This window comes from Pagrus major, chromosome 7 (genome assembly GCF_040436345.1).
Source record: "Pagrus major chromosome 7, Pma_NU_1.0".
NCBI classification, from domain to species: Eukaryota; Metazoa; Chordata; class Actinopteri; order Spariformes; family Sparidae; genus Pagrus; species Pagrus major.
The window spans coordinates 11,391,062-11,407,686 of NC_133221.1; the positions used below are offsets into that span (position 1 = coordinate 11,391,062).

At 41.3% G+C, this 16,625-nt stretch overlaps 1 protein-coding gene across 1 annotated transcript in view; it reads right to left on the minus strand.

Moving 5' to 3' along the window:
* Window positions 1-4,291: 4,291 nt before the first annotated feature.
* Window positions 4,292-16,625, minus strand: part of LOC140999817 (cadherin-4-like) — a 232,336-nt gene continuing 220,002 nt past the window's right edge. Inside the window, exons 12-17 of the mRNA XM_073470359.1 lie at window positions 14,111-14,253; window positions 9,674-9,913; window positions 8,304-8,540; window positions 6,639-6,778; window positions 6,388-6,552; window positions 4,292-4,740 (exon numbers count right to left, since the gene is read on the minus strand). Coding sequence (XP_073326460.1) covers window positions 4,534-4,740; window positions 6,388-6,552; window positions 6,639-6,778; window positions 8,304-8,540; window positions 9,674-9,913; window positions 14,111-14,253 — 1,132 coding nt within the window. The 3' untranslated portion in view covers window positions 4,292-4,533. The remainder of the gene's footprint in view (window positions 4,741-6,387; window positions 6,553-6,638; window positions 6,779-8,303; window positions 8,541-9,673; window positions 9,914-14,110; window positions 14,254-16,625) is intronic.

The window sequence follows — 16,625 nt, forward strand, 5'->3', positions numbered from 1 at the left end:
AGATTGATTGGTTGATATATGTACTTCTTTTGCCTGTAAATCACGTTTCTTTATGTTGTTTACTGAAAAAACTTGGAAGGAATGTGTGTCCGTTTGATTCAGTGGAAATTCATGTAGTTTTTTAATCTCTCTCTCCTGAGAAGAGTCTAGTCCTCAGTGTTCCTCATGTGTTCTTACAGTATAATCCAGTTTGTATGTTCACTTTATGAAGGCAAGTGTTGCTCTACAGTATATATACTGTAGGAATTAGTGCCTTGCATGAAAGTATACTCTATATATAGTAGGGTTAGTGTGAGATTTAGAAAAGGCAGAGCTGACAAACAGAACATGTTTCAGGTCTTCTGTATGATGGAAGTTAAGTGTTTTAATTTTTTGGGGCTATTATAAAAAAATATTGATGGAGGCAATTTCTGGTTAAAAAAAGACACATTACAACTTTCAAAATAACACAAGTGTGAGGAAATGCATCGCTTTCAGAAATCTGTGTGTGACAAGGAAAAGACAGGAGGCAGTGTTCTTATAAGGAGGGGAAATTTTATTTATAACACATGATGCTGACAGGGAGTCTCCAGCTCAGCGTCTATATTACAAGGTTGATCTGCAAGGCTGCGCATTTACTGTACTGTATTTGGAAACCAAGATTGCAGTGGCACTATAAACACACGCTTGAAACAACAGACTCCTTCCCTTTCTTTTTTTGTTCTTTTTCTTCATTTTCTTACAAAATGGTACAAACAACAATACAAAATATTTGTGCTGTTGACAATTTACAAAAAAAGTCTTTTGACTCGATAACTGTGCAATTATTTTTTCAGCTTTTTTCTCTTCCGTTTGAAACTATGCGAGTATGGTACACCAGAATCACTTCTGGACTGCAACCTCGGTCATGCGGGCTGCGACACATTTTAAAATGTTGTATGGTTACTGTAATAGAACTCATCTGTCCATTATAAAAAGACACATGCAAAAAGCTCCAATTGTACAGTTACAGTTTGCCTAACTTGGTCTGTTTAGCTTCAAGCAAATACTACATTATGTACACTAGGACTTTAGCAGTGTTGGGCGAACTTGTTTGAAACACTGCTGCCTGTCTTTGTAGTTCTGGCCATATAGCAGAGCAAAAAAAGTGGCTTCTGCTGGAGCCTCCCATCATGTGTGTGTCCACGGTCAGGCAGTGTCCCGTTTGAGACCAAGTGTCCTTTGACTAACACCAGTCAGAGAGGCAGAAGAGCCGTTGTTGGCACAGCCAAAAGACAGGGGTGGACTACAGCAGTGCAATAGTTCTCCCTTCATTCTATCATTTGCTAATTCTCCCCCTCACTTTAGCAAGGGAACGTCAATAAGACAAGCGGACCAAGTATGTAACAAGTAATGATCAATTTTCCTTCATTTCCCCTCACAAATTGCATTTAAATCACAAGTCAAGTTTGTCCACTTTGCTGCCATGTGTCATTACAAGTCATTGATAACATTCAGTATCATAATGGCATTGTGCCATGTATGTATTTATGTATGACACAGTTATAAAGTCAGTTACCTTGTGTAAAGTGTGTGTGTGTGTGTGTGTGTATGTATGGGGCCTCCTGCTATGTTTGGCCCTGAATCCGTTGTGATAGGAGAGCATGAGCGTTTAATGAAACGTCTTTATTTTGTGGATGCTGGATGGCCTTCGGCAATGTTGAAGCCCTGCAGCTGAATTAGAACAATGCTGAAAGGGCTCATATAATATAGAACACTCACATATATACAGTAAGGCCAAGAGGAGTGAGTGTGTGCTAGTGTAAGACTGTACAAGTAGGTCTGAAGTGGAACCTTTTCGATGAAACTTAACTCGAACAGCGACATGAGTATGGCTGTAAGCTCATATAGAATCACACAGATTCTCTTAAATGCACATGGCTTTCTGTGGTGAAATATACATTGCCAGGTATTCATTTATAACAAAACTGGAGTGAAAGAAAATGCACACAGAAACAGATAAATCATGTTACCAAATGTATAAAAATGTTCCGTATATACAACATTTATATGTCAGAAATAATCACAAATAGGAGAAAGTAACAGCTGTGTTTATTTTGTGAAGATATTCTGTAGGCTGAGAAGCGATTGGATAGAAAAGAGATTATCCAGTAGCAGGCTGTGGAAACTACTGCTTTTCTCATGTTTACTCTGTTTCCACGCTAAGCTGACAGCTATCCTGAAAATCACCCATTTATATTGTTATGTAAATCAAGAGATTCCTACCCTGTTTACCTTATTTATTATCCTGTGACCTTCCTTCCCTTTTTTATAGTCACATCAAACTCTTGTCTTTATTTCTTTGTTATGGCATAATAAATAATTGCACTAATAGGCAATATTTATTATATACTATTCATGTCTTGTTCCTTCCTTTCCACCGACTCTGAACAATTTTTATTACCATTTGTGTAAACTAATGATAATTTTATGTGAAGCATGAGCAGGTGAGGAAACGGTAGCAGCAGGAAAAAAAAAAAAGGAGTGGAGGATCCTTCTCGTCACATCATCTGAAGAACAGTGTCGTTTCTGAGATTTCTTCCAAGCATTCATCATATTCATAATTAATAGAAAAATCTGCTCAGGCCACATCAAGTTGAAACTGGCGACAACTGAGGAGTGTTTCAATGGGCACTCAGAAGATAAGGAATGATTAAACCTTTCTATCATTCACCACCATCTCCCTGGTTCCTCTGTGAAATGTTTTGCATATTTAAATAATTTAATACTAAAGACTAAAGCTCTTTTTTCCCCGTTTTCTACATGGGCGGGGGGGCTGAAATATGATTACAAAAGCCCATGGGTCGTGCTGCTTTTTCATTAAGTCACAACAAAACTGTCTTTTAAAATGTCTGTCTCTTAAAGCGCTATTACTGAAGCTTTAGTTTTGCAAGTCCACTTTGATAAGTGCACAACTTCATACCAGACTTTCCCTTCCTCTAACTTCTTTCAAACCTCTTGAACTGGCAGCCAAAAATTTCAGGAGAAAATTTCAGATGAATGAAACGCTGCCTGAAGAGAGACAGATTGTGAAGGCGCTAAATCCCTGGCTGAGGCTCAGTTCCCCCAGTTTCTGTGACAGGGACCAGCACCAAAGTTTGTATATTAAAAGTTTACTGAGAAACAACAAAAGGCAAAAAAAAAAAAAAAAAATAAGAGGAAAAAGGGATTCAGAATGGGGCTCACAACTCTGTATGTAACGCTATCAAAGCTATTTGAAGCAAATCCTGTATTTTCTTTCCCCTCATGTTTGTACAGTTTAAATAGTTTTCTTTGACACATTTACCACACAATAACTGGTGCCATGTTAATTACCTTTGGGTGAAGGGATAAACATGCAAACCTTAAATCATCTTAAAGGCAAAGTCTCCTTAAATAACCCTCATTTTGTACTTCATATACAGTAACATTACAGAGGTAACACATGTGACATGTCCATCTCAAGTTTTAGGTGCAAATACTAAGCACTCAAAACAAACACAGCTGCTATTGAAGCCACGATAAACACAGACACGCAATGCATTTCTTCTCTATGACAGTCCCTTAATGTGTTTTTGTGATTACAGTAATCACACTGTGGTTGGCTGTGATCTAGGAGCACAGATATGCCTGACTTGAATGATTTGTTCATTACTCACAGACACACTGGAGGCCTATGTACAGTACGTCTACATAAAGCGCCCTCGTAAGCCAGTAAATGCTCCTCTGAAACCAGCGCTGACATCTCCTGCAGCTACCACAGCCCTGCAGGACCATAGAAATGACAAGGGGGAGTTAAAGGGTCTGGGGTCATATGGGGGCGTGTGAGCCCGAAAAATGGCAACCAATCCTGAGTTAGCGGGAGTCTGCTAAAATACGCACCACTGAAGGCACTTTTTAAACAACAGTGCTTCTGTTCTAAGTTATTCAAGTTCAAGAAAGAATAAACCAGGGCCCTCCGTGCAAGAAGGACTTTCATATCTGTGTTCTTCTTCTTCTTCTTTTTTTTTTTCCTTTAGTTCCCCTCAGACAAAGCAAGCTGCTCAACCTAAAGCTTCTGCAGACAGGCAGGCAGGGGCTGACAGCGAGGGAAAAGTGAAACCCCTCAGGAATAAGGAACGGCTTGAATCGGAGGGGAGTGGGGACAAAAAAAAGCTACACAAACGAAATGAAAAACAAAATTTGACTCTTAAAAACTAAAACCTACATCTAGCATAAAACCTAAAATGAAACAAAAACACAAGAGTTTGAATACAAACTATGAGAAGCCTGCATTTCAGAGCTTCAGTTTCAGTCTTAGACAGGCTTAGAGCAGGAGACGGTTGAGAAGAGCACCCGAAACTGACTCACGGCACCAGTCCTCTGTGGTGGCTTATTTGATTGGTTGGTTGGTTGGTCAGTCAGTTGGTCAGTGTGAACATGTTAACGTGTGTTCAATAAGGGTGTAATAGCCCCATGTGTTAGTGGGACAGAGCATGGCAGGCCAGCTGACGGGACGAGGGTGTGTGGTGTGTGTGCATGTGTGACCGGGCAGGTTTAATCGTCATCCCCTCCTCCGTACATGTCGGCCAGCTTCTTGAAGCGGGGGCCCCAGTCGTTGAGGTAGTCATAGTCCTGGTCCCCCGTGCTAGAAGAGTTGAGAGAGCTGACAGAGCCGGCGGTAGAGCCGCTGCCCTCATAGTCAAACACCAACAGGGAGTCATACGGAGGAGCTGTGGGGTCGTTGTCTGCCGCTCGCAGACCCTAAACAGGAAAAAGAGGAGGAGGTGGTGGTCAGTACTCATATGCCTGCAGTGGAGAGGCCGCTAATCAGTGAACTCCACCGATTAAGAGTGGAATTTAAAAAAGAAAGGTCAAAATTGAAGAGGCAGTTGTATCCTGACCTGAGTCCTCATATGGATTAAGCGCTACAAATGCTGGATCCGTTCCCAGGATTGCAACCTAAAGCATCAAAGTCTTATAAACTCGATTCCCCTGGTTTGTAACTACAACATGGTTAACCTATCCAAATCCTGGACCCATTGGGTTTGGTCACTTCTGTAGTACTGTAGTAGTTACTGCCTGGATGTAACTCCAGTTCCTTATGAGTATGTGCGTAACCAAAGGCATAAAACATATGTTATATTTTTTATTTTATATTTATGTGTGTAGAACAATGCCTATTCACTGTCATCTACACCGTACATATCTCTTTTTTGTCACTATAATTTTTAAGTTTTAAAATTAAATATTCAGTAAGTAAACTTTGGTGAATTTTGAATGAATAGCACAAATAGCCTATTTAAAATCTAGATGATGCATATCTTTATGGAGATGTGCAGCATAAATGGCTGATTAATGGCTCAAGTTGCTATGGTAAAGCTCACTTGGCCTAAATTATTTTAACCTTTATTAAATCCTGTTGTCTCATTTAAATCAGGATTTTGTTTGCAAGTGAAGAACTGAAAAACAGAACAGCGACAGTAAACACAACAAAACACCAGCCCGTCACACACAAGCACATACATCTCTAAATCTGTACTGTATACTTTTCAGCATAAATGCATAAATAAGGGTGTTTCAATATATATCCTGTTATAAATACATAAATCAGGATGCATTGGCTAGTTTGATTAATCAATGTGTGATCAAACCCTATTCATTAATATTGCGTTATTGTTATTGTTATTACGATCTTATGTTATCGTGAATAAGATGTGAAGCGGTCTGCCAGTACTTAGACCTGCACTTGCTTCCTAGAATGACAAATGAGGACTGTTGACCTGAAGGTGAGGCAGGTGAGAAGAATAGACTTCATCCACTTCACTGGAGTACAGAGGCGCTACGGATGGAAACCTAAAAAGCCTCAACCCCCAGGGGTACAGTGCATGGCAGGAACACCATGTGTTTGCTGTGTTTGTGTTTTACCAGACTGCTGGAGCGAGATCAGGTGAGTACATGTGTACGTGTGTGTGTGTGTGTGTGTGTGAGTGAGAGAGAGAGAGAGAGAGAGAGAGAGAGAGAGAGAGAGAGAGTCGAGGCTGGATGGATCAAAGCTGAACAGCTGCCAACACCTCTCGAGTGTGAACGTGTTGTCACGAGTCTGTCAATCAGCATTTTCCCGCATCACTGTGCCAACGCTGGAGTTGTGTCTGAGACAGTGTGTGTGTGTGTGTGTGTGTGTGTATAAAGCTGGCACGGTGAGAGCAGCTGTAAAGTAAAACAAAACTCCACGTTGTTTGTATACTGGAGTTTACATATTGAACAGCATCCAGAAACGAGTAATCACATTAAATGTCAAATCGATGGAAAGTGAAAGTGAGAGGCCAGATCGCTGTGGGAGAAACAATCTAATGACAGTTGAGCTCTTGAGATACAGCGCGTGTGTCCGTTGTGTGAGTGTAAATTCACCTCGTGGATGAAGTCCCCGATGTCTCCAGGATGGGGCACCACAGCTCTGATTGGGTACTGCGACTCAGGGATGATGGGACGTTCGTCCACCCTGCGGACACCAGGTGGCTTGCTCATGATGTGCTCCAAGGAGTCAGGCTGCTGTAGCTGGCTCAGGTCATAGTCCTGCACAGCCATAGGGACATGGAGATGTAAGTATGCATACATAGAAAGCATGTGTGTATGGCTGTACGTCTCACATGCTTTCTCACCTGGTCCTCTTCTCCTCCTCCTTCTTCATCATATTTGAGGATGTTGTCTCTGACGTCATCTTCAGGGTCAATAAGCAGCTGCTTGGTCTGTCTTTCCTTCTCTCTGCGCTTGATCCACACCACAAACAACAGCACCATGCCTGTACAGACACACACATGAACATGATACAATTCTAGGTTTGCACAGCAATAATCTGCATCAAAAAACAATACAGACAATCAGAAAAGACCATACCCTTGTCATTAAGAATAGGCTGTAGCCATGCTAGCATCTCTGTAAGACTGTGCTTTGAGATAAATGCTACAGTCAGTATGCTAACATGATCACAGCGACAATGCTAACATGCTGACCTTTAGCAGGTAAAATGCTTACCAAGTTCATCATCTTAGTTGAGCATGTTAGCAGGGTCACATGCAAATTAGACAAAATACAAGTATAGTCTGATGGTGGTGTCACTTATATTGAAGGGGGGACATGAGTGGATGCACCACATTGTATGGTCAGGGAAAAGTCAGGGAATCACCAGTGTCAGTAGTATCTATCCTCCATCCTAATATCTGCACAGAAGTTTATGCCGCTCCATCTAGTAGGTTTTGAGTTATTTTACAGAGCTGAACAAAAACATTGACGTGCCGGTGGCTCTCGAGGAATAGTCAGAGGTTCACCAACCTCAGTAGGATTTATCCTCTGGTAACCCTGAATATATGTACACAATTTGGTGGTACGGCATGAGAAGTGAGGGACTCACCAGCGTCAGTGGGATTTATCCTCTGAGGATCCTGAATATCTGTACACAATTTGGTGGTACGGCATGAGAAGTGAGGGACTCACCAGCGTCAGTGGGATTTATCCTCTGAGGATCCTGAATATCTGTACAAAAGTTAATGCCATCCTATCTAGTAAATGTTAGATATATTGCTAGAGTTGGAGAAAACTTTGACCTGCTAGTGGCTCGAGAGGAACAGTCAGAGCTTCACCAACGCAATAGAATTTATTCTCTTTTACCCCAGACGTCTGTACAAAATTTCACGGAAATCCACCCTGTAGTCATTGAGATATATCTGCCTGTTACATATCATCCCTGTGTGTGATTTGTCTTCCTGAAAGAGAAATTTTAAAACTTGATGGGCTCTACTAGGTCGCATAAGCATTAAAATAGACAAAGGGAACTTGTATTGGTGGTACTATTAATAATGAAAACTATGCATAATTTATGCACAATTTAACATTTCAAGAATGCTGAAAAAGTCCTACAGCTGCGGGTCATTTGTTTATAGTACTGGTCTATATGTGTGAACTATGCAACCCTCAGCAACAAAGTAAGCCAGCGGCATGAATCACTGTCAAGACAGAGAGCAGCAGATATATACCCTACCAGGAGGAGAAGACGGAAAGCTCCTTGTCAAGAGATGCTGGAGAGAATTCTAGCAGTTGAGGCATTAATCCATTATACAAACTACTGTTCATGTTGTTGTATTACAGTCTGGTGAAAGTTTGCCAAAGGTGCCCTGAAATGAACTTTTTTGACAGAAAGTCAAATCAAAGTCAATCACAGGCAGCCTGAACTTTTTGTGCTGCATACAGTATATGTATGTCGGTGTGCGACATGTTTGGGACTAGTGAGGTTTCAGTGTGTGAATGCGATATAAACAGTTGATACTCACTGAGCAGTATGATGATGCAGATGAGGATGGAGATGATGGCGCCAGTTCCCAGGCCGGCGGCTGCCACGGCCCCGAGAGTGGTGCAGTCTCCGTTTTCATCACAGGGACACACCTTCACTTTGATGACCGACCTGTTGGACAACGGAGGGTTCCCCGAGTCCGAAACAATCACAGGGACTTCATACACCCCCGGCTCTAAATATACCTGGTACCGCAGGCCTAGACGGGCGTAATCACCTGTGTAGATTGAAGAAGAAAGAGTTAATAAAATGTAACTAATCATCACACTGTACAAAACAAAACAAGATAAAGGTATGTCTCGAATAATGGCCGAGGAAAAAACAAGGGTGGATAAACTCCTGATGGCTGTTATATCATGTTAAAACCAACTTAACATAATGGAAGTTTCCATACTTTTAATTCAATAAATCAACAATATAATCATTTAAAGTGCTATTTTCCAATTTCCAGTCACTGCAGGAGTATGTGTGTTAATATCTTAGCCAAATTGTATTTTTATAGTAACATACAAGCATCACAAGATGGCAGTAGCTAAATTTTAACCGGCGTATGGGAACCTTGCATATCAATGAATATCACATGAGACCTTCCTGCAAATATTTCAAAATAAAAGCCTTGTTAAGCCCTGTCCACAGAAGCTGTAGATATCTTACAATTTGACAGTGTAATGCAGCGATGGTTCGTGTCAACAGGAACCGTTGTTTTCACACCTCCTATTTATAGTCTACGTGTGAAGCCATGCAATGCATTATGATAGCGGAGTGTCACGTTTCCAGAGACGGGGAGTCGTGTTGCCCGCTCCTCATTTGCATAAAGTTGAATTCTGGCTACTTTATGCATAAGTGGTGTCTGACGCGATGCGACGCCTCTGGAAACTCCTGAAACACTATTAAATCTAAACATTGTAAAGATAAAACGAAGGCAGATTCAGCAACTGCATGATTATTTTCCCCCTAAAATGTCTTTAGAAACACATTTTGCCAAGTTCCCAAATGAGCCGCTGGATCAAAATAAGGCTTCGCACTAAAATTTGAAAGATGATACTAGTCGAACAGAGGTAATTAGGAATGAAGGCCTTCCTCTTATAGAAGTCCTCTTCAAATAAGGCCTGTTCAGCATTTGAGGTAATTAAAGGCCCTGGTCACTACTTGAGGAAATACTGTTGCTACTTCAAACCAAAGATTTATAATAAAGCATCTGATGAGATTTTGTATTTATAATAATGGATTGGTTATAATCAGCTAGATTAATTCTTCAGCATGTTTTATCACACATTCATACAGTGGCACTGTCAAACCATTCATTCTTATGTTCTCTAGTTCTGTTGTTCTACGCGGACACCTCCTCACCACTGATCCGAGAAATCGTCCAGTTGCGTCGGATGCTGGTGGGAAAGTTTGGCAGCTCAAACACAAAGGGTCCAGCGTTGGGGTCTGTGTCGGCATCAGCCGCAGTGATGTTGACGCCATGGACGTTTCTGTTCACCCGCTCACAGATCTGAGACTCCTTGGGTATGAGTGCTGGGGAGTTGTCATTAATATCTATCAGATAGATCTGCAGCGTGCCTGTGCCGCTGGCTGCAGGAGAGCCTGGAAGCAGAAAGAGGGAAGAGAAAATAGCATCATGACGAGAAAGAGAGATGACAAGAGATGTGTGCACTGGAAGGGACGACTGAGAGGGAAGTGGGACAGGAGTTGAAGGCCGACAGAGGTGAGGCAAATAATAAAAGAGGAAAAAAGAGATAAAGCAGAATAGAGAAGAGGTGAAAGGAGCACTCTTTATTCACAATGGTGATGTTTGAGGTAGGGGTACTGTATAGCTGGAGGATAATTTTTGGACTTGACAAAAGTACTTCTGACAGTTATGCTTTTAAACTCCTCTTTTAGCCTTACAGTCAAATCAAACCCATCAGAGCAGATCCAGATGCAGGCAGAGCACATCCAATCACCTAGAGAGGGCTCGGGTACAATAATGATGATTGTAACACAATCAAACAAGTCCTTGTCTGTGTGTATTTACACAGTGCTTGGAGAGCTATCTATGATTTTCTAGATAAAGGCTCTTCTGCCTGCAATACTGGCAGTGCATTTCTGAAACGTGAGTGGGGCATTGTCATTGTGGTGCATACAGTCCTCCATACTAACATACGCATTCACTTAAATACACTTGCTGATTCACATACAGTATGCCTATGTGCTAATGTGTAATGATAGGAAGATAGGAAGATCTCCTGGGAAGAAGTCCTTGGTTACATTGGTATCTGAGCAAGTGAAGTGATATGAAAGTACTTGTGACTTTTTGACACTGTAGACTATAGTAGCCTATCACAAAATGGATTTTATTTCTTCATTGTAGAAAACGTTCATTCATTAGCTCCATTATTCTGTATGAATGTGTCAGATTTAGCAAAAAGTGATCATTTTTGTTTGCTCTTTTCCTCTCTCATTATGGCCTTTAAAGTAATTTGTAAATAAATATGATCAAGTTGTCCTCTAAGTGTAACTGACTTTATTGTTAGAGGGTCTTCTGCCTGGAACATGCATCACAAGAACATCAAAGAGATTAAAAATAGAGTTGCTTTCTTTCTTTGAAACATATTTGCTATCTATTTTTTTAAAAATATGTGTTTTTGATATTTAGTTTTCGTTTCTGTTATAGGTTACTCTTGCTTATTGTTGCATGTGCAGAGCTATTTCATTTGTTTTCTGACCTTTATGCGTAGATTTATGCATTGCATTTTTTGCTCTTATTGATACTGTGCAGTTCTAATGAATCCCACTTTAGGAATCTGTGGCTATAATAATTGCATATTTATTATTATAAATGAATACCATTTTGCTTTTAGCAACCTGTAGACAGTCCGTGTTGTAAGTCTGAGGAAATTGTTAAGACAATGGGAAAAATTTGTTCTGACCCTTTTGTAGGCAGCTGGGTCACTACTATACTGTCAGCCTTGGAGTGCAATAACATGCACTGATGCACATAGACACACACACGCACGCACGCACGCACACACGCACACACACACACACACACACACACACAGATTGCATTGACTGAACAGAGCAACAGACTATCAGCAACAGCATTTTTAGAGAATTGGGAGTAAAGAATAGACGCTTTAAACAATCAGAGCGGGGAAAAGACTGCATGAATGCGTATGTGTGGTATGAAAATGTGGTGCAGAGAAATCTGATAAAAAAAGAGCTTAGCTGTATGAAGCTCAGGGCTGTTTATTGAGTGTGTGTCAGGGGGTGACGACCCTTAGCAGCCTCCAATTACGAGTCATTTCCCCGGCATGCCCCACTGGCTTCGCCATTGGATGGAATCAAGCGACCCCAGGGGCCATCTCTGGGACGAGATAAGGGCGATGTAATTTACTAAGATTTATGCAAAGCTGACAGATCTGCCAATTAAACACGGCAACAGAGCAAGACATTTGCCACAAGAAGAGTGAGACACAGCGTGAGTCTGTCAACAGTTTGTCTGACTGGTGGTAAGTTCAACTGATTGACTTATCAAGTGATCAATGATGGATGTAGCTCTGGAACTACACCACAACCTTTCAGAAAAAAAAGGTTTACTGTTTTATAGCCTGGAGTAGTGTTGTAGAAAATATATGATGCAGATTGACATCGACACATATTGATTCTGAATAGGTTAAATGTTTTCAATACTCGTTTTTTGCAGCATCAATACACCAGTACCAGCTGTGTTTTCTTGCTCTCCTCTCACAGCAAGTTGACAAATGCACCACTGTAGTGCCCACATAGCTCCAACTCCTCCGGAAGTCAATTAACTTTGATGCTGTTGTTCTTAGCACACATCACATTTACAAGGTATTTAGAGGAACATTTCATTTGATTGACGCTATTAAAACATTACTTTCTAGCACACGTATTATGTGCATACATAGTTAATGAAAAGTATAAAATGCAAATTCAATACATGTACATACTGAAACATAAACACGTGGTTCTTAAACAAACAGGTTCTCTCTCTCTCTCTCTCTCTCTCTCTCTCTCTCTCACACACACACACACACACACACACATACACACAGAAGCTTTCCCATTCTGTTGGTTTGTTAATCCCACCCATGTATGGGGGACATGTGGAAGCAGCTTGCCACAGCTGATAGGAGAATTATGTGGGTTTTAACCAGCTAAATAAATAATTATGTTTGTGTAAATTCCTCAAAAGGATTTGTATTAACTCCTTTTTTTGATGGGGGCTCAGAGATGTGAGGCATGGTGAAAAGACTTGTAGCAAGCAGACCATATGCTCTTTGAAGAGCACATAAACAATACCATAGGTGTGTGTCAGAAGGGTCTTAGGCAGTCAGATAGTGTCAGGGGGGCGACATGAAAATCTGGTCGAAATACAAGTGTACTTCTCACCATGCTGTCACCGCCTCTCCATGTCCCATCCTACTATCCTTACTGTCTCATAGTACTTCTTACCATAATCCCTCTCATATTATGATGGCTGGCACTCCAGCAACACCCAAATAGTCAGACTGACGTACGCACACAAACACACGGACCAATATTATCCAAACCTTAGAGGTCAGGTGGACAAAAGAAACTGTTTCTAAAGGGCCTATAGGTTCTTGAAGGAAATAAGGTAATATATGGAAATTATAAAGAAGTCCAGGAAATAACAGGGAAAGAAAAGAGGGGAGCAAATGAGATGTTTGTGAAGTCCAAACAACAGGAGTGAGTCAACCTGTAATCCTGCTTCCTCTTCCTGCCCATCAACTCAGCACGTTACACATCATGGTGTCTGACATAGTCAATCACCGGAGAAAAAACATACAGCAAAGCACACATATGCACATGATATAAATGTGTTTTGAAATGAGAGCATTCTTCACGCATGCTCACACCTATAAAAACACCACTGTTTCAAAGCCTGCTTAACTTAAGGTAAACACACCAGCGCTCTGCACGTCACAGATAAGGTAATTTGGGAGGGGGAGAAAAGCATTTCCTTTTTACTTGAGAAAAAGCACTCACTTCAACTTGAGAAAAAGGGAACTTATTTGTTTGCTGTGATTGAGTTTGTGCTCAGTTAAACTTGAGGCAGAACAAATATATATGCTGCATTGTGAGAAAGGGAAGGAGAAGGCAGTCATGGATAGAAGATAAGAAGGAGGAGAGGATCAAGAGTGTGACCAGTTGTGTGAATCTAGGATTTTTCTCTAACTCTTACCCAGCTGCACTGCGCTTGAACGCCGCAAAGCTTTCATGTCCTTATATCCCTCTAAATCCACACAAATGTCTTCATTTTTCATCAAATAGCAAACTGCATTTCTGATATTTTTCACTGTAACCTGTATTTACCTACACATGGCACCATCAACATTCAAGGCATTCATCCAGTTGCACTGGAATCAACAGCGTCTTACTCAAGGACACTTCGACTATGTTGGAAGAGTTGCAGTCAATAACTCAGACCACCCACATCTCTGCAGATGGTTTCGAGGCTTTAAGAGGATACCCTCTGGTCATAAACCTTGAGTATAAGCCACATACACGACATAGGCAGAGTGAAATTGCTTTAAAAATGACTAAGAGCAGGTTTCAGTGTGATTTCTAGGATGTCTTATACTCATGTATACTCATGTTCGGCATGACAATGGGAATTCTTTTTGTTTGTTTGTTTGTTTTCATCTCTTTCCATTTGTCTCTTATTTTTCTTATTTTTTTAAATATACTGTATTCAGTTTTTGTGGATGTACTTTGATCACTCTGATTTAAATAAAAAATGCTCATGGCTCTTACCGTTATCTGTTGCCAGGAATGTGGCTTCGTATATATTGTTTTTGACATAGACAGACTCCCGGTCGAGCATTGCTGTGGTGATGATCTGTCCATTGGTTCTGTTGATGGACAACCAGTCTGCGGGGTCGTTCAGCTTTGAATACCTAAAGACACACAAAGACAGATCGATAGAGAGGTTAGTGCTGACGTACCCCTGTTTACAAACACTTGTGAATTTTCTCCTGCGTCTGTGCATACAGAGATTGCCAGCACATACACACACTCACAAAATCACAACAGCCTGACCTTCACACAGTTTAATTCTTCATTGACTTTTCCTCCAGAGCCTGCAGCCTACAGTCAATTTCACCTCATTTTTCACTCCTGTGTACCAGGCATTGAAGTCAATTACCTCCCTAGTTAAGCACTGCTGCAACTGCCGGTGTGTGTGTTGGACGCACATATTCTAGGAAGTGTTTGCTTATGCTGAGGAAGGCTAAACCGCCTGAAGCGCTTATATACATGCATGCTTTGGTGCTTGTATGTTTGCAAATGTTCCTGTGTGTATAGGGTGAAGACAGTATGATAGGATCATCAAACAGGAAAGTGGATGTGGTAGCAGGTGGTGATGTTCCCCTGGGATAAAGAGCATGGAAGGAACAGAGATCATCTCCAGGACTGAATCCCAATCTTGCTCTGATCTAACTGTTCTTGTTTCTCGGGCTTTTGTAGCTTTCAACTCGTTCCACACGTTCAATTCTATCTGATCTCTCTCGACCTGTGCCGCCTCACCTCATCTTGCCATGCTTTTGTATTCATACATTTTCTTATCCCTGTCTGTATCTTCTCATCCTTGTCTCAGAGTTCATCAACTGCCACCTCTCTTGGCTGCAATCTCACTTTTTGTGTGCAAGACATCGACGGTGGACATGTGACACATTGAGCTTACACAACAAGGTTTCGCCATCACCCTGGTTTCATTTACTGAATGTCAGTTTGGGCAATACTGCCATGTTGTTATGTGACATACACTTCCACCTTTAAAATCCATCCAAATTGAAATGGATTTGACCTTAACTTTGCTTTTATATTTACTGAACTGTAGTATACTTACTGTCAGTATACAGCCCACTTGTTTATTAACATTTAATACTGCATGTGCATTTCTGCTTACTTGGTGGAGAATGAATGCCTGGCGGGTTGGATGGCGGTAAGGGGGGGGGGGGGGGCAGCAGGGGTGGACAGAGAGTATAATCTCTTTCCTGCAGTGAGGGAGGTGGGATTTTCCCAGCAGGCAGTGGGCATGATCCCAGGCGTAGCGCAGTGCGGGGAAAGGGATCACAGAGATGACATTCCCATACTCTTGACGGTTTCACACAGGGTAGCCAAGCCCACAGCCACTAACCGTCTGACTGTGAAATCACCACCAGGACTACTCTGAGTCCATCACAGTGGGAGGGTGGGATGAAAGAGTGAGGGAAATTTTCAGGAATGGGTGGGAGGGGAAAGAGAGACATGAAGAGGTGACATTCGGAAGAAGCAGCATGGCTGTATTATCTGGTTTTATTATGCTCATTAAGACTGACTTGATACCTACGGCTCTTCTGTGTCCAACTGCATCTCTCTTGGCTATGCCATGACAAGCTGACTCTCTCTTTCTGGGCTGAGAGAAAAAAAAATCTTTTTGTCTTTCCAGTGGAAGGCAGACAAGCTGGAACACTTTTTACTGAGCAGAAGGAAATTAAAAGGTCTGGTAACCCAAATATCAGAAACACTGTTCTTGGAAAAAAAAACATGTTGTTGATTGTATTCAATGAATGATTTGACATTTATGTGACATTGCACATACGTTTCTGTAAAGACAGTGTGAAGCTCAGTGTGATGGCTTCGGCATCACCATCTCGGCAGTGCCTAATTTTGCATGACTCATTCATTTATTATTGCAGCAAAAAATTCCCCTGCAGCATTTTCCCCACTATAAAAGAGAGATCTGTAAGACCATACGTTATGATACAATACGATACACTGTTGACAGGAACTCAAACTGCAAACACGGTTTAATTATGGTGGCCTAAAGGACAGAGAAGCAAGCTTGTGACCGGACCGGCAGGATAAATCGGGTGGGAAAAGTGAAAGACAAAGCTTGCCCCTCCCTCATTACCACCACTGAAGTGCCCTTGAGCAAGGCTCTTAACCCAGCCATTCAAAAATGTAGTTAAAAATATGATGAGTTAAAAAAAATGTACTCTGTACAGTTTTTGCAGTACAGTTTTTTTTGTACCAGGCTGTAGACATGTTTATTTCTGCTGTAAAGTTGGGTCTTTTAACATGAAGGTCTTTGGGGATTGACTTGCTTTTGGAGCCAGCTTCAAGTGGCCAGTCAAAGAACTGCGGTTTCTGGCACTTCCTTTGTGGCTTCAATTTTCAGCCCTGGAGTTTGCTGCTTGATGCAGTATATGTATGCTAAATATGAAGATATAACTGTAGAGACAGCAGATGATAAGCTTAGCATTAAGCACGTCTTGTTTGTTTAATC